The sequence below is a fragment of the Drosophila virilis genome, chromosome 5 (genome assembly GCF_030788295.1).
Source record: "Drosophila virilis strain 15010-1051.87 chromosome 5, Dvir_AGI_RSII-ME, whole genome shotgun sequence".
Taxonomy (NCBI): domain Eukaryota; kingdom Metazoa; phylum Arthropoda; class Insecta; order Diptera; family Drosophilidae; genus Drosophila; species Drosophila virilis.
In genome coordinates this window covers 13,705,349-13,724,340 of record NC_091547.1, presented here as the reverse complement: position 1 = coordinate 13,724,340, position 18,992 = coordinate 13,705,349, and the positions used below count along the sequence as shown (strand labels likewise).

The 18,992-nt window shown below is 44.9% G+C and overlaps 1 protein-coding gene across 7 annotated transcripts in view; it reads right to left on the bottom strand.

Moving 5' to 3' along the window:
• The window catches only part of px (plexus), an 86,879-nt gene that overhangs the window by 13,694 nt on the left and 54,193 nt on the right, over positions 1-18,992 (bottom strand). The window contains exon 1 of one of the 7 annotated variants that reach the window (XM_032436758.2): positions 7,286-8,047. The exons of the other annotated variants lie outside the window; for them this stretch is intronic. Coding sequence (XP_032292649.1) covers positions 7,286-7,343 — 58 coding nt within the window. The 5' untranslated portion in view covers positions 7,344-8,047. Of the gene's footprint in view, positions 1-7,285; positions 8,048-18,992 lie in introns of those variants that run through there. 7 annotated transcript variants of the gene reach the window in all.

The window sequence follows — 18,992 nt, the reverse complement described above, 5'->3', positions numbered from 1 at the left end:
GCAAGACGCAACGGGTCGAGTCGACTGGAGTCGGCGAGGCGACGACGAGGACGAGGACGACAACGGGAACGAGATGGAGAAAGAGTGCGAGTGCGAGTGCGAGGCCGACCCTTGTGGGTTGTCGTCCTTTGAGCCCGCCTGCCAGCATGCACCCTCTGCCCTGACCGTTTATCCTTTGCGCTCTCCAGGCATGGCAATCGCCACGTTGTGGCTGCGGCCATGTCCCGGCACCAGCTCCGGCTGCGGCTCTGCCCGCCTTTTCTTTTGGCTTAGCAGAGTCGCCTTTGTTGCCGCTGCTCTTTATCTTTTGCAGTGAAAGGCGTTTCTGTTTCGCCTCTGCCATTGACTGCCAGCTGCCGTGTGCTTCCTCCATTTCCATCTCTCTATTTCTTCTCAGCCTGTCTGTATGCGTGAGCGTGAGTGTGAGTGTCTGTGTGTATGTGTGTCTGCGTCTTTGTTTTTCTCCCCGCCCACTTTGGTTCCCTGCCGTGGCTTGTCTTGTCTTGAGTCATTTACTTTTTACTGCCGCATAATATTGTCCCGATTAGCACAAACACAACGTTTTACCACAAAATCATCATCATTAGTGACGCTAACGCAAACGCCTGGGCTCAGCTCGAGCACGGACACAGACCCGGACCCAGACTGAGACCCCAAATGCACAGTGGTGCAAAATACATTGAACAGTGTGCAAAGGCATTTTAGAAGAAAATACCTTTGGCTATTTTCTAATTTCATAAATAAAGGAAGTATATTATTTTAGATACAAATACGAAATTGACATTTTAACTTTTACAATTATATTATAGCTTTATGATTGCATTCAATTATTTTATAACTTTTTGTGAATATAAATTTATTTTACATTGTTAAATCGTATGTGGCCCACTGTGTTTCGAGCGCAACAAAGCAGAAACTTGGCACGAATTGGCAAGGACGACGACAACGTCGCCCAGGCACGAACAAGGATATGAAGAGGGCAGAGGCAGCGGCAGCGGCAGTAAAATAAGCAGCAGGCGTCTATTATGCGAAGGCATCATTTAAGGGGATTATTTTATTTGGGCTCTAAACAATAAAGTGGGTTTATTAAAGGCAGCCGCCATTGCCACTGCCAGTACCAGGATGACTGTCTGCTTTTGTGCGAGTGTCCTGTGGCTGGGACTTTGTTTGCCCGGAAAACGGGAAGGACGAGTGGACGCCGCGTACAAAAGATGTTGCGCTATAAAAGTGCAAAAATGTGTTTTTCGCTCTTAAAAGTGCCCTCCTCACAGTCCCGACGCCCACATCCCCATCGTCCCCACCGCCGCCCCCCACAGTCCCCAATCCACAACTAGGGAGCGCTCTTTATTATTTGTGCAACTGTTTGTACAGTTGCGTAAAGTGACGCCTTGCAGCTCAGTTTGCAGCAGCTACTCGAGAGGACGTCATTCGTTGTCAGTTCTTTGCAGCAAGAGCATATTCCCAAGGTGTTTTTGTCTCGCATGCAAATATAATGCAATGGTTTTTAAATTAAGTTTTAATACTCGCATCAGCCCCTCATTATACCCTTCATCCAAATTCCCCACCAGCACAACAAACATTTTCAGTTGCTAGCCAAAAGTCCCAGTGTGAGGTTTGTGTCTTTACCGGGTAATCTCCAGAGGACAGAGGACGCAACTTGAGCACATGTCGGCAGATCTCAGCAGAGGCAGCTCTTGGAAATTGTATTAGGCATTACACAAGAAAGCTGATTAGCCCCAGAATGAAAACAGTTTGAAAACATATATGTATGAAGAGCTAGACGCTGAAAGTCATTTTATTATTAATTGACTTGTTTTACTGCATTATAGACAAATCCCTTTCTCAGGTTTGATAACTTTAAGCGCACAAGTTAAGATTTACATACAAACGTACATACTTTTCAGCAACTTATTACTTTGATAACATCCTGATCTTGCATAAGAGGCCAAGATTTTCCCACAAGTTGATGCTTACAAGCGTATACCCTGTATTTTGCTGATTAGCTTGAAATTCGGCTGCGTTATAATTGATTTGAAATGATGACAAATGTATCCAATCCAAATAGTTAACTTAACTGCTTAGTACTAGTACTTTTTAAGCTGATGGAGCACTTGCAAATTAGTTCGCTTGACCAAAATCCGGCAAACCCAAGCACACACACACACACACACACACACACGAGGTTCAAGCCCGATCACAGTCAGTTACCCAGCGGGACGGGGCAATACTTGAAAACTTTGGGACCAAAAAGTTTCAACACCAAGTAAAAAGTAACCAAAGTTCAAACAGTGCAAACTTTTTGGACGTCCATCGACGTCGACATATTCGAAAGGAATATGCAGCAAACAGGGTGCAGCAATTGAAGCGCCCAAAGAAAGGTTAAGTGAAACGAACTCCAAGTGCCGAAGGGCATGGCCAGGGGCGTATGTAAGCTGACAAAAAACCCCAAGCCACAAAATGAAAACTTTTCGAAATCTGCCTTTTTTTCTTCTTCTGTCTTTTGCGTTTGCCAGTCCATATGATGCGGAAACGAGAAAACAGCACCCAAAATTTCCATAAGCAAACAGCGATTTTGGAAAATGCCATTTTATGCTGTATTAAATTCGGTTGCTTTGCCGACTTTTGGTCGCTGCCTTCTCCCGTCTGCCGCCTGCCGTTGCATGTGTGAGTCCTTGCCAACGAGTCCTGCCACTGGCACACAAACATGTTCTGCGGCTGGGCAGCTTGCCCGCCAGCTTCCACTTCATAGATGGGCGTGGCTGGCTTTTGGTGTCAAAGCAGTCGCCCCCCCGCCGACTGGTCCCCACGCCTGCTCAGTGTCACACAGAAAGGTGCAGATGTCGCCCCTAAATGCTGCTCTGAACTGGCAGCGACAACAGCATGTTAATGACTCTGACCCTTTGCCAAAGCCGATTCGAGCCGTGCCGTTGCAAGCCGAAGCAGCAGCAATAGAAAGACCAGGCAGACATCGCTTACTTGGGTCGGCTGGTCACTTGTCTTGGGTCTGGGTCCTGTTTGCTGCTTAAGTAATTGGCATACAGATTTACTGACTCGCCCTATAGGGCACAGGGGAGGAATTTGGTTCAGCTCAGAGAGTATGTTAAAAATCATGCGACATATCGACAGCGACAGCGACACCGGCACCGGCACCGACACAGGACTCGACCTGATGATATTGTTAATGTCGCTTTTGCCGGCGTGCGCACAATTGTCACGTCACTTTGGTCCTTGTCAGCCTGTGCACGATTCTCAACATTAATTTCCAATCCAAACTCATGTTGTGCCACAGCACAACTCAGCATACAAACACAAGTTAAGGCAAACATCTGCCACATACCCATCCCCATTCCCAACCTAATCCTTATCCCAGTTCTCATTCTCATCCGCATACCAATTCTGTGCTGCAACATTGTTGCGGCAATTCTGAGCTGACATTTTAATTGAATAGCCTCAGAGAGTGCACACAGCCTGAGAGGTAGCCAAAGTTGCGATATATATACAGACAGACAGAGAGAGCTAGAGAGAGATATGTACATAAAATATATCTAGTATATATTCTAGTGCGTATGAATTCACAATTTAAGTACGCTGAGTGTTTGTGACACTTTGGGATTAGAAGCAAATGTTGCTCAGCAAGTATCCGAGTGCGAACAGTTTATTGTAATCGCTGCTCGGGACAAATGCAATTGTTGTTCATTGTTCATTGTTTTGTTGTGGCTGTTGTTGTCGCTGTTGTTGTTGTTGGTAAACTATTGAAACTTGTTTAATGCGATTTAACTGCCAGCAAATTACACTTGTCGTATTCCAACTGTATCCATTGCTTCAAATGTTTAGATGGAAGACCTATCTGCATATGCTGCCAAATCGAGTGTACATCTAATAAATGAGCATAAAAAGTGTTGTATCAATTGCCTGTCTTCTGTTAGTTAATAATTACCGATTATTGATAAAAATGTTGAAGCTCTTAGCATTTCATACAAATGTTTAAGATTTGCATTTCTGCTATTCTGATATTATCCTAGTCACATTGGGTACCAATAAATTGGAAGGGTATTCAAGCTGTTTCACAAATATTTAGGTTTTCAAAGTAAATCATATCAATCCATTCCGCGTGTTTGCCAACTTATATATTAGTATTTGCGTTTATTCAGCTGTTTATCGTATTCATAGACACTTTTGTGCGCATCCTTGAATAGCCAAGATTCTTACTAAGCTAATTAGATGATATAAAGAGAATTGATACAATGGCTGCCTAAATGCTCAAGTCTTCCAAACAAAAGCGTTTCTGTTTACTTTTGACTTGTCGCTGTTTGTTATTTTAAGACGCCTGGCCGAAAGGTTCCTTGAACAAAGCTGCTTAAATGCTCGCACATGCTCACGATGTTTACACAAATTATTATCATTTACATGCGATTTTCAGTGCGTTTGTTGCCCCGGCTAAGCAAATATTGACCTACTGTCGGGAGAGTTGGCACCAAATAATAGCACCAGAAGGGATCCGAACGACCATCTACTGAACCGAACAGATATCCATAAGTGAGAAACCAGTTCGAGTGTAACCTGTTAATTATTTATATTGAACTGAACTGATCTCAATTCCTTCAAATCGAAAGGTATTTCTTATTCTAAATTCTGATCCTGGTATCATTTCTTTAATTAAGAGAGTACAGGGTAACTGCAAGTCCAGCAACCTTGCTTGACTTTGCGTTTTATGCTGTTAACCAATGTGCTTTTGACTTTATGACAAGAGTCGATTGTAAAAATCTTTCCATCTGCAAAATTTGTTATTCAACTTTGGCCATAAAAAATAAATTGATTATTTGACAGACATTTAATAGCCGGCAGGTCCCTCGGCTCGGCGTTTGTATTCGATTAAATATGGCCCCGGAATGCGAAAATTTGGACGTCAACGATAAAAGCATAAATAAATTATGCGATGCCCTAACTAAACACAGAGAGTATTTGCTTGTTTATGCGGGCGGGCGGGCGGTCGGTCGCTCGTTCGTCCAACATATAATTCAATTGCCGAATATAATAACAAAAACTGTGAAATTTATTTATATAGCTGCTTTATATTTACATTGACGAGCAAATGAATTACAATTGTTTATTTGACATTCATGCGGCGGAGGAGGAGGCCGAGAGCTGCGGGCGCAGGGATTCGGGACTCTAAACAGCCCAAAGCAACCGAAGCATGCAAACAAAACACATGCAGTTGTTTAAATTTTAAATGACTTTCCCAGCACAAAGCCGATAATTAAATGATTAGTTATGCAAATGCAAATAAACTAATGCCAGAGTCTAGCAATTTGCCATGTTTAGATACACGAATAAATCGCCCAAAGCCAACGACAAGACTTTTTGGAGCTCATTCAAGAGTCAGCCGAGATGTTTGATGAATTTATTGCGCCTTTGCTATCAAAAGGGGCTAATACCAGCAAATCCATGAAGACAATATTAAGAATCCAGGCTAGAACACAAGAACGAGTGCACAAGAGCGGAGCCACCGACTAGCAGATACCCTGCTTCAGCCCATCTATACATTTTTAAGCCCGGAAGAACTCATTCTCTCCCTAGCCCCCAAGCATTGCTGAATATCTAGCATCGGTGCTTCGAGTCCGATCCTTAGAAAGTGTAATGTGACACCCAACATTGTATTCTTTCAGTTTTGCGGGGAATCGGGAATATTAAGTTTGGTAAAGTTTGGAAGTTATGAAAATATACAAATTTCGAATTGAGTGTGGACAATATAGGGGAATACATATATAAAATTTCAACTATTTATCTTTTGTATGTTCTGAGATAACATAGAGATATATAAGGTCGGATATGATTCGTTTTGCCTGTTGCACACATCCTAGGCAAGCAGCCAGGGTATTATTATGGCATATCGATGGGCACGACTAGAACATGCCCAACAAACAATTAATGTTTTTTTTACTTCAGGTAGCTATTTGATAATTCAAACACGGCGTAGACAAAATATGAAAAAATGGAACAGCGGAAATCGTTGAGAAAACAAACCGTAATGCGAAGAGTTCTCGCAACAGCTGGCAAAGCAGAGCAGAACAGCCAAGAAAGAAAATAGCTCAGTAGCTGCCTACCCCCGGCCCCACATCTGACACTTCCCATCAGCTGTTCCAAAGAACAACTAACAAATTAATCAATTCTCGCCTCAGGCTCGCGGCGACTCATTTACGACCCGTGCATTAGGTTTTTGTTTGTTTGCCTTAAGTGATGCGATCCCATGCGATCCCATACGATCCCAAGCGACTCCGTTTCGGTCCCTCGCTGATCCCGCTGGCAACAAGAACAACAAAATTAATTCTCTAGCACGTCGAAAATGGAAAAACATTTAAAGGAAATTACAATTTGCCTCGATATATCAGAGGGCCAGCTCTGAATTCGAAATTCTGTATTCCGATTTCGAGCTACCGCATAATATCGTATAGACAGAAACTGTGCGTGTTGACATTTAATTGCCTGCCGGGCTTGATGTCAAAATAAATAAATGAGAATTAAAATAACTTATTGATGGCCGCGATGTTATAGCTTTTCCAACAGCGATTCCTAATTTTATAGACTCGTCTCCCTCGTTGACAGAGTCACCCACCCTAGCGCTGGCGTCCATCGACGTAGCAGGAGAAGCTGCGGCGCATATTTTTGGAATTTTTCGTTCGTTTGAGAGACAATTAGTGCCAAGCATTTGGCGTCGAGTGTTTTTATAGAGGTTGTCGGAAATTTTATTGCTTGTTTAGACAGTGGGGCGATTGAACAAAGCGTTTTGTGGAATGCTCCATTGAAGTGTTGTCAGCTCGTTGTCAACACAGCCCCCACAGTCGTAGCTCGACTGCGGATGTATCTCAGCCAGAAACACATTCCTAGACATTCCATGTTCGATCCAATAAAATAGAGCAGAGCTTTATGCTGAACGCATCTTATCAGGTGCAACTTATCTTAAATTAGACCAGTTAACATATAATAATAATTTGCGTCCAAGTCTATTGATAAGGGAAATCAGATGGGCATCTTATATAGACTTCTTTTATACTTTCTCGCAGGATTAATTTCCTACAACAGATTTATCTATCACGGAAATCCCTATTCAATTTGTAATCCTTTCTGGTATTTTTTTTTTAAAACATTTTTTCAGTTTTGATATCGTTTCAGTTTTTATATTTTCGGCTTATATTGAATATCCGGAATGGTTGCCAATGCTCATGGCTGGGGCCGAGAAGGGGGGGCGGAGGGAGTAGCGAGACGACAAACTTTACCAACGACTCACCACAAATCGGTATCGGTGCATGAATGCTGGGTAATCCTCTTGGTAGCCATTCCATCATTTATTATGGGTTATAATCCAAACAAGGTGAAGGCAAAGCAAACGGCGGGCGTTTACTAACACACACACACACACACACACACACACACACACACACAGAGAGAGGGGCAGAATAGGGATGCAAATGCAATGGAGCTGCTCGCTGGAGCTGCGCTGCTCCCGTGTGTGTGTATGTGTGTGCCTGCTGCGAAATGCTGCCAAACTGTTCGCTGCGTTCCTACAGCTGTTGTTGTTCTTCTTCTTCTTGTTGTTCCTGTTGTTGTTGTTGTTGTTGTTGGTTGCCACTTGTGTTTCGATTTTTCAGAAGCAGGCGACGCAGCGTTGCCGGCAAGGCGGCACAACAAATTGAGTTAATCCAAGAAAACGGAATAATAAAACGCCCAAGCAGGCAGATAAAGCGCGGCGCACGAGCGAGCGAGACAGCAAGAGAGCGGAGCAGGAAGCGCGCGAGTATAAAGCGCTTTATAAATGATGCTGCAGTGCGGCGTGCAAAAGGTTGAGATTTACTTGGCCTCCAGCGTGGCTCGGCAAATGCATTAATGAAGGCAGCAAGTCCTGGCTGCTGCTGCTGCTCTGCTGTTGCGTCTTCCAGTTGGCTACCGCTGCTGATTCCTTTTGCCCCGGATGCACAAATTTCGTTCGTTTTCTTTTCTTTTCTTTCGTTTTTCTTTTTATTTTGCTTTTTTTTTACGGCTCTATTTTTTTTTTTTTTTTTTTTAATTTAATATTTACTTTGCACTTTGTTTAACTTTTACTCGAGCGCTTTTCTTTTCATTTTACTTTTCCAATTTAAATTCCTCGCCAGAAACTTTTGCTTGACTACGCGACGACGTCGATGGTTCAGATGAGTATGAGGGCAGGGGGGCAGCAGAAGACCTTTTGGGCTGTTGCTGTTGCTGCTGCTGCTGCTGCTGCTGCGACTGTCGAGAGAGTGAGACCGCGACAGCACACAACAGCACACACTCACACACTCGCACACACGCGCGCACACACACAGAGAACGAAAACTTTGCCGCTTTCTTTATGGCGAAAAAGGTTAACGGGAAATCTTGAATACTGCACTGAAACTGAACTGAGGAGCGATTCTAGCGAGTCGGTCGTTTGGTCGGTTGCCTGGTTGGGTAGTTTGGGGGTATTTGGGTGGTATTTGGGTGGTCGGATGCTTGTCTGGGGTGTGCAATTTCCTTATTGAAATATTTGCACTTGGCTACACGTTCTGTCGCGCTCAACGAATTGATGCTGATTACGTTTTGTCGCATCCAAGCTCAATCTCAAATTTCTGCGGGCACCCTCACGTTAAACGTTACACGGTGCACGTTGCACGTTGCACGTTGCACGTTGCTGGTTGTTGCCTTTTGCCCGTCGCCCGGTGCTCAATGCCCGTTACCGTTGCTTTGCTCACTCTTCAAGTGGCCGCCATAATTACACTAATTGTAATTGTAATTGAATTCGCTTGGCTGCCTTTCACACCAACACCGACACCAACGCCAACACCGACACCGACACCGACACTGACACTGAGACCGACACTCACACTCTCACACACACATACGCACGTGCAGGGGCGCACAGAACTGCGAAAACAAAACACGGCACTTAACACACGCGCTGGTAATTGAGAATCGCAATCCCAATCGTAATTGCAACGGTAAATCGCCAGAGTTTGAGAGCAGAGTGGCCACAGCGACCAAGACATACACACGACGCTGACGACGTTTGCGAAAGGACTAAAATGTTTCGCTGTTCAGCTGGCGCGTGAGAGTCGAGCTGAGTCGTTTCGAGTTGGATAAGACGTCACACTCACACTCACGCTCGCTCAATACGCCATGGGAGAGCGCTCACTGCTTAGAAACGCTGTGCGTGTGTGGGCCATGCTCTCACAGCAGCAGGCGGCGTCGGCGTGTGAGCGCTGAGAGGGAGAGCAAGAGAGTATAACTGTCAAGCGAGAGCGGCTCTCTGTGCATATGTATGTGCAGTAATTCATGTGCATTCAGTGCCTTCGCAGCCTAGATGTGCACTGCGCTGCTCCACCACCAGCAGCAACAACAAAAACGCCACCAACCTCTGTCGTCGCCCGCTGCATGCGGCACTGGGGTTGATTTTCTTGCAGCAAACACGAGACGGCTGCTTGTCAGTCAGTTAGTTTGGTCGGCCTGTCAGCCCCGTAGGCAGTGAGAGAGCAAGACTCAAAATGGTGGCCACCACCAGCAATACCACAACAATAACAACAATGTCGACATCGACATCGCTGAGGTCGTTGTTGTTCCCCTTTTGCATTTAACACGAAGCACGCGCTCAAATTGTTGTTGTTGCTGTTGCTTTTGGTTGGCTTCGCCAAAACAACAACAACTATAACAACAGCAAGTGAGCACTGTAAACAAAATTTGCGGTTCATGTGCTCAACACCTACGCAACTGCTGACGCTGATGCTGCTAATGCTGAAGTCAACGCAGGGAGCGGTTGCTTTTTTCGACATAATGTAAAATGCTGTTGCATACTTTTTGGAGAAGGGAGGTTAAGTTGAGTCAATTATTGGGGCAGGAAAACAAAAACAATACGTTTACACATATTAAAGCCAAACGCATGACAAAGTTGATGGAATACGTGACATAATTAAGAAGACTTAGCTTTTTACACTGTAAAATTAAGTGCTGAACACGGCAACGATACCTTCAAAATCGACATAATGAAGAAATCCTGGATAGCTAACATTATGTTAGTTCAGAGATAGCCTTTTTGCAGAACACAAATCGAATAGAAACCCATTTGGCTGACACTTACCAGCTCAACATTTTTTATATTACGGATTAATGCACCAAGAATCGGATAAGCAACGGATAGCGGGTAACCTGCTCGTTTTTACCAACTTCACCTAAACATATATGAATATATATGATTTACATTCGAACAAAAGAACTGCTACTGTTGGAGAATCGAGGCAATGGTGGCAGACCACAATGCGAGTGACTAACAGAGAGGAGTCCAGAGTAAAGCAAGGTAAAACAATGACACGAAGAAGAGTTGGTGGTCGAGAGGAAAAGAGTGCTAGCTCACCCACATACATGCATACACACACAAACGCACACCTACACCTGTATATAAACTCTGTGTGTGACGAGCGCCTCAACAAAACGAACTTTCAGAATATTCTCGGATGAGCATTTGGCTGGTGTTGCAGCTTCTGCTTCTTCTTCTTCGGTTCGGTGCCGTTATTGTACCCTTTATCGCTTAAAAATGGCTAAAAAGGGTATACTGTTTTGGGCAAAACTTGTAAAATACTGTAAGAGGCATTTCTGACTGATCTTAGTCGATCTCAGGGAATTAAAGTTTGGAACGTAAGTTTTATTTCAAAAAACTGATACTGACTACTAACATTTTATTTTAGGTATTTCCTTAGCATTGATGCAATGTTTGTGACCAGAAAATTTCCTAAATATTGGGCTAGAATTACCGAAAAGTACCAGGAAAAAGCACAAAAGCTGTGCAACTTAAAGCGTGCAGGGAATCTTATAGTCGGCCACACCCGACTACAGCTCTTTCACTTGCATTTGCTGTTGTTGTTGTTTTTGTTTTTGTTTCAGATCTGCTCTGTTTATGTACACAAAATGCGCGCAGTGCCCACGGCTACGTCGGCTATGACGACGACGACGACGACGACAGACTATGTGTGCACATTGGCACATTTAACAATGGCTTCGTGTGTGCGTGTGTGTGTGTGTGTGTCTGTGTATTGGTAGTAGCCAGGACCGACGCTGTGCGAGGCGAGGCCAACTCAGCAGGCGATGCGTGTAAAAAGGATAATTTGTCAATATGTTCGTTCGTTCCGGATTTGCTCGGCCTCGACGGCAGTTGCCAGTTGCCAGTCGCCAGTTCAACCATCATCAACATCATCCCAAGACTGTAACAGGACCTCTCCCTCCCCACTCGTCAAACCCGCTTCGATGGCCGTTCGTGCGTGCCTCTGCCTCTGCCTCTGCCTCCGCCCCTGTCGATGCCGTCGTTGTCGTCGACGTGCACACAAATTCTTTGTGCCTGCCGCTTATTGAATTGCTGAACACAGTCCTGACTGCCCGACTGCCAGCCTGCCCGACTGTCAGACGCTTTAGAGCTGCCCTCCCCTTGGCCTGCCCACCAACTACCCCCGCCCGTGCCCTTGCCAGCCTTTCGGTTGGCTGCTTCCACCATTCGGTTAGCAATGGTTAATAGGGCTTAGAAGCTGAAATTATTGCCTTGTTCAGTGTGAACCAAGCCAAATCGGATGAGTGCTGTTCGCCAGTATGTCGTGTGTGTGTGTCTGTGTGTGCGAGTGTGTGTTTAAGGCGATAAAAGACCGGCCTGGTCGTGCTGGGCTCTCCTTTTGGGTGGGAACTGACACTAAACGTTCGATTATTAGTGGGTTCGCTTAAGCTGAGGTGTGAGAATGATCAATGGAGAGCGGCAGGGGCAGCTGTAGGTTAATATCTGATTTGTTGCAGAGCCTTTGTTCCATTCACAACACTTCCCACAAATGGAATAAGGGAAAATTAAAATGAGAATATGCTTTGAGTCCCGTCGGGCAGTTCTAGAAGCTTTAATCTTCATAATAAGAACACCGATTCAAAATGAATAACTAAAAAAACAAGTTAACAAAACTTGGCAGTACTTTGCAATTTAACAATAAAAGCGATTTTATCTTCATTTAAACCATTTACAATGTGGATAAAGTGCCTGGCAACTTTTCATGCAATGCTATATATTGTTGCAATATTATGTTGTATATTTTGAAGATACATACATATACATATATATATCTACATTTACTAGCTGTTATTTCCCGGCCTTACCCGTGGAATTCCACATTCAAAGTTATATATATATATTATATATTATATTATACTAGCGGCTATTGATCGGCTCTGTCCGAGAATCATTTTAGATACTACCTTTTCACAAAGTACACTACACTGCGAAAAGTATGAGTGGCTTTTTCGTAATATGCCTAAAGATCTGGTAAACTCAAAATCAAGATCAAGAGTTACGTGTTTATCTATTAATGTCCAGATGATAAGTTTTACTTTATATCTTTTGTAGACTGCAACATTGATGTATATTGGATATATGCTGTCCTCTCTCCATGTTGGATTTTTGAGTTTAATTTATTGCTCTCAGTTTTTTGAAATCAATTACAGTTCAATATGTAAAGCATGCAATACAAATCAAACACACAATGAATAGCCCAAGGAATGTTCTGGTACCAAGCGCACAGAGTCCCAAAATCGTTCCGAATAACAATCGGGAACTTCAATTGGCAAGCCCGGCGACAATCAAAGCGCAAAGCAAGCCAAAGCTGAGCAAGAAAAAGTCATTGCCAAAACCAATAACACAATCAACTGTGCAGTGCAGCCAGCCTGGTGGCGACTTTCTGCTCACCGTTTGCTCATAGAACATGGTCACAATGGGCGAGACGCAACCACGAGAGTCCTTTCGCCACACCCGACACCCTAAACCCGACATCAGCCAGGAGCAGCCTCGAGACGAGGACAAAACGTTGGCGATGAGATTTTAAAAGCCATTTAGAAAAACACCCTCAGACACAAAACAAATCCACAAAAATACCGACACGGATACCAACCAGCCAATACACACACACACACACCCACACACACACACAGTCAAAGCTTACACAAAAGTGGCGTTAAAAATGATGCGGAAACACGATGTTCGTCAGCTCCGCCGTCGACGACCAGGACGAGGACGGAGGCAAGGACGAAGGCGAAGACGAGGACGATGACGACAATGAGCCTTCAAGCGAAAACCGCTGCTAAAACTTCACGCTTAAATATTTTTCACACCACGTAGCGACAAGTTTGTGCAATCCGAGGGCCGAGGGTTTCGCGGAGATGGGAAGTGGGCACAACAATAACAACAACAACAACGCGGCCACGTCTTCCAAATGGCACGAAACTCAGCGGATGTGCGTGGAATGCGCCGTCCGAAGTGGGCTACAGCAGCAGCAGCTATGCCAAGCCAGCGAGAGCTGGAAGGGGCCTTGGAGGGGTTGGAGCAGGGCATGAAGAGTGCGGTAAGTAGACGGCAAATGTCTAAATACCCTGCTCGTGCTAAATGCCTGACATTCTGGCTGCGACCACAACGAATGCATCCTTCTGGATGCCTGTCGAGCACATGCTCCGAGAAAACCGAATGCGGATTGAGAGCGCCGAGTGCTGTGAAAGTTGCCACAGCGGATATATCCGCATCAATATAAATCCGATAAGCGTAGTGAATATGTACGGGATTATGATTATGTACAAGCATTTTATTTATGAAGCGTTAACTCAACAGTAGCTAGAGAGCTTCGCCTGAGCCTAAAAAGAAAGTACAATCCTTCATGTCAAACGTTTACGAATGTGACTCAAAGAGAACTAAAATAATAGCACATACTCTTGTATACCATAACCAGAATATTTATTGCCACACTTTGAACTAATAGTTCTTCTCAAATTAGCACAGAAAATATATATACATAGCTTGATCGAGCATAAATAGTGCTCAGAATTGCGAATATGCCCGCCTTTGTGGCTGGTAGGGTAAGCTGGACAAACTCAAGATACCACAAAAACCAAATCTAAACCGAAACACAATTGTTAGAAATTAAAAGGAAAACTTTAATCATAGCCGCGGGTAAGCGGCGGCGGCGGCGGCGTCGACGGATGTCGGACGTCCAAGTGACGGAACTGAGCGGGGGGCGAGGCGGTTGTGGTGCTGGAAAAAGGAAACTGAGACCGGGCCTGACTCCGTTTGCCACTGTCTGAAATACAACGAAACTTGTGCAAGTTTCCGGTTGTGTGTACTATTTTCCGTGCTCATTTCCGCAACCATTTCCACATTTCCACTGTGGCCAAGCAACACAAAAGGAACTTTCCTTGAGCAGCCAGTTAGGACTGCAGCTGGAGCTGTGCAAGCTCAAGACGATTGTTGTTCTTGGACGCACAAAAGTTGCGGCAACTTGACGCTCCTAGGGTCAGCAAAGCAGAGCAAAAAACGGCAGGCTACGGCTATACGGATACAGATACAGATACAGATACAGATACAGATACAGATACAAATACAGATGCAGATACAGATACAGATACAGATACACGCATAGCTATGTAGCGCATTGCTGTACTCTGGGTGGCGACTGCTATTTCGCTCGCTCGCTTACGGCGGAAGTGCAGGGCGTGGAAAGCTGAAAAGCAAAAGCAAACAACGACCAAGTAGCAAGTGGCAAGTGGCAGGGATAAGGCCCCAACCCACACTGGCCACTGCGCTTGCCACTTGGCTGTTGCACTTCACTCAATTTGGGGCCAGCTCAGGAAACTTTTTGCAGTCTCTGCCTCTGACAGCCGTCATAAAAGCGAGTGGGAGGAGCTCTGCAGCTGGAGGCAGGTGTGTCTGAATATGCCAAAAAAAAAAAAGGTCGACCAACAAAACTCTGCTCTTTGCTTGCGTGCGTGCGTGTGTGTGTGTATATATATATGGGGAGTCAATCAATACGTCAGAGGAGAGGCTCATCAAAAATTCCAATCACAAATTGGCGGAGAGCAGCACAGCCGTAACAGTTCCTCCATGGCCACTGCAACCACAATCAACCCATCGTGGCCACCTTATCGCCAGATCCACTGACGTCACAGGAGCACCACTCGAGTGACCAACGCAGCCAATAATGGCATTTAAATGCAGGGTCACGTATCAATTTACTTGGTTATTAGTTACCGGCCCATCAGCCCACCAGCCCACCAGCCCACCAACCCATCACATCTCTGGGCGAGAGCGCGCCTCACTCCGATGACAATATCGCACATTCTCGGAGAAGAGCTCACATCCGGTTCTCCCCTTTCCAATGATATGTCCACTTGCCACCACTTGCCCCTTGACCCGATGCGCAAATCCGAGATGAGCGCTTGGCTTGCTGCTACGCACCCCGCACCACGCACCCTGCACCACGCTCCCTGCCCCTTGCCTTTAGCGAATATGGCTTTGTGCTAAACTGACAGCGGCGACCAAAGCCCAAAGCCCAAAACCCAAAGCCCAAGCTACACCACAACCTCTAACCCATTAAGCGACCCAAAGCAGCTGGTACTCTGTTTTAATGCCAGGCCCTTGCATGACCCTGCCCACACCCTAACCCCAACTTTTCTTTTTTAAACTTTTCCCCTGGCCATCTCCGCGCAAAGAAGATACCAACTCGAGGCAGCAGCCTCAAAACAGCCTGTCAACACAGCCAGAGACATGAAGCAGTTGGGGATAGGGGAGAAGCGAGGGTTGAGGAGCAGTTTCTCTCGTGCGCACAGTTTTTCTCTCCTTAGGCCTCTCGCTCTGGCTGCATTTTCGGCTCAAGAAGGAATAAGCCATCTTACCGAGCCGCTCGAACCGAACCCAATACACGAGTCCTTCGCTGTGGATGCACTCCCCCACCCCCCCAACTGCCAAAGAGAGCAACAACAGGGGCAGCAGCTAGCGGAACCAGGTGGAGGAACTAGGATGCATGTATGCATAGGTGTTAGAGAACTTTTGTGTGTGTAACCTATGCAGAAGCGATGCAAGTGGTTCGAGATATACACTCAAAAAAATCGGGTGACAATCAAAACTGGTCGGGGATATAAATATATATACATATATATATATAATGAATCAATAATAAGAAAAAGGTACACATACAAATATCTATAAGAATTACGTATTCTATTTAATATTTTTTAAATAAACAAATTTCCGCCTCGTTTTTTGCAGTGTGTTAGAGTCAAAAGTGAAGGGTGCATTTGCACAACAACAAATAATAATATAAAAAAAAAAGTTAAAAAGAAAACCAAACATACAAATAACAAAAGCAAGAAGAGGAAGAATCATAGAGCAACAACTAAACACGCACATGGAAGCTTTGGAGGAGGGGGGATGGGGCAAATGGCAACTGTTCGGAGAGTAGCTTCGATACCTTCGATGCAGTGCTCGGCGAGCATTGGGAGCGAGGTGCGCTCACTCACACACACACGCACACACACACACACACGCACACACGCACACACAGCCATTAGGACGAACAAATGTACTGAACGCTGCCACAACAAATCCCTAAACAAGCAGCAACAACGCGGACAGCTCCCAGAGTCGGAGCAGGAGCAGGAGCAGCAGCAGCAACTCGACTTCCGTCGTCGACACCAATGCCGAACCCGATGCCGATGTCGATGTCGACGTTGGCGCAGGCGTCGCTGCTGCTGCTGCTGCTGCATTCTGCATATAGAGCGGAATTTCCGGTCTAACCTCACAGCGCCCAAGCGGAAATACAAGCGGATTAGCTTTTAGATTTATATACTAACAAACACCGATTAGACAGGTGGGTGCAGGGTGGTGGTTGCCACTGCACGAGAGGATGGCACTATTGCTCGGGTGCTGAACAGGGCCCAAGCCCTGAGCTGGCTACTACGGACGCAGCTCGTCGTGCATGACTGGGAGAGTTTCTGCGTGGCTTGTGAATGCCAGCAGCATTGCGTTCCAAATCGGGTGCCTCCCTGAACGGGTCACGGTGTGTGGTTGGAGCCGGTGGGTGGTGCTCATGGTTAGTTCCCTTGTTGTTGTTGCGTTTTAGTGTTTCCTGTTCGAAGTTCAAATGTGAGAATATTTTCATATGGCAAGCGTCGCAACACAGACACAACATGAAACTCACCACGCACACACACACACACACACACACACGCACAACAAGTCACCCACTCTCACCCACTCAGCGGGTATTTCAGTGCTGCTCTGTTGCGGTCCCGACTTTGGCTCATGCTCATTTTTCAGATGCCCCAACTTGGGCTATTTTCAACTAATAGAGTATGTGGCCAGCAAGGAATTTAACGCAGATACATTTTTGGTCAATAGCCTTCTTTCCATAGCCATTGTTGTTGTTGTTGTTGTTGTTGTTATTTTTCCCAGCCCAGCCTGCAATTTCTGCGGATTTGATCAATTAAAGAACCAAATTCATAAAATCTGAAATTCCTAATCCCTTTGCATATGTTTGCCAAATTTGAAGAGTATTCACAAATAACATTTGACTTGAAATATGTTGCAATAAACAAACGAGTACAAAGTTCGATTCCTTAATGCGAATTTGCTCAACAACTTTTTGTGCTCATTTAATTATAAGAATTGAAATATTTTGAACCAGAAGGTGGCATCTTCGACCCCATAAAGTTTACATATGCTTGGCTAAGATCGATCAATCTGTACGAACATGTCGTTCTTTAAGACAATAAGATTAAGACAATCAAGATTATTTTAAGCAATCTATAGTACAATACGTTTCATCAACATCGATAAGTACTCATTTTGGGGAAAGGGCAATTTATCAAATGGATTCTCGTATATGAAGAAGCTAGCTTAAGACAATTAGCTGAATCTTTTCATCGCATTTAAAACCAAAAGTTCGCAGACATATTTTTGCCTAGTTTAGTCGAAAACTAAAATTTCACTCTAATTACAATTAATTGAAAGGAAAGTGTGAAACATATCTCAAATGAATTTCAATAAAAAATCCTTGAAAAAGTGTTTCGTCCGAATGGCTTCCAACTTCAAGCGAAGTTTTGAGGCAGTTTATTAAATCATATAATATTTAAGAAAGAAAAATACTGTTTTATACATTTAATGCGCCTGACAGCTGCCACGCCTTTTCTTGTTGCTCCTGACCACGTCAAGTAATCAAAAAATCACAACCATCCACGCTATCAAAGGACGGATGTGTGTGTGTGTATAAGGAAGTGGGGAGGCGGGGAGGAGGGACCGTGGTCGGGGGGTAAGTGGAAAAAGCACACCACCTTAAAAATTGCAATGAAAGTTGTCGTCAAATTGTCATAAAAATGCGATAACTTTGTTTTGTGTCGCCTTGTTGTTGTTGCTGTTGTTGTTGTATATAGTTGTTGTTTTCAACTACGAGTATGATAAATTTTTACGATGTTGCCATAACAATAAACCCGAGCTTCGGCTGCGGCGTTGGCTGGCATGTGAAAAGCGCGTGGAAAATGGAGAACGTGGAAAACCTAATAAAAATCCTTACTGGCTGCGAAACTTTTATGGCAAACTACGCGCCATCAGGGCCAGCAAAAAAAAAAAAAGAATAACAAAAAAATTGTATATATATAAAAGCCGTTGGAAAAGCGTGGAAATGCCAACGTGCATTGGCCAAAATACGGGCCGCGCAGCATGCGGGGCGGAGCGGGGCAGCTGCAGTGCAAATGTGAAAAGTGCAGAAATAGCTCAGGTGCAGCTGGATAAGCGACGAGGTCGTCAAAGTGACGCAGAGGCCACGGATGATGCCCACCGTCTCCTCCCCCAAAATCCACTCATCCAGCAGCCGAACAGCCACCCACCAGCCAACATTCCACGACTCCCTGACGACTAACATGGAAGACGGCTTCCATTTGATGTAGCATCTGATTTTTCTGCCCCATCCTCTAGCCACGCGGCTTTCCTTCTCACGCTCCAGCTCGCTGATTGCCTTTGGCTTTCCGCTTTCGCACTAGCAGAAAGTTTTTAAAGCCTCGACACAATAAACGATTAAACAACTTTTCTTTAGTACACGCAGCTTGAGGTAAGTCAGGTCAAAGCTGCTCGCCATGCAAATACCCTGTAACCAGGTTTGTTACATTTGTAA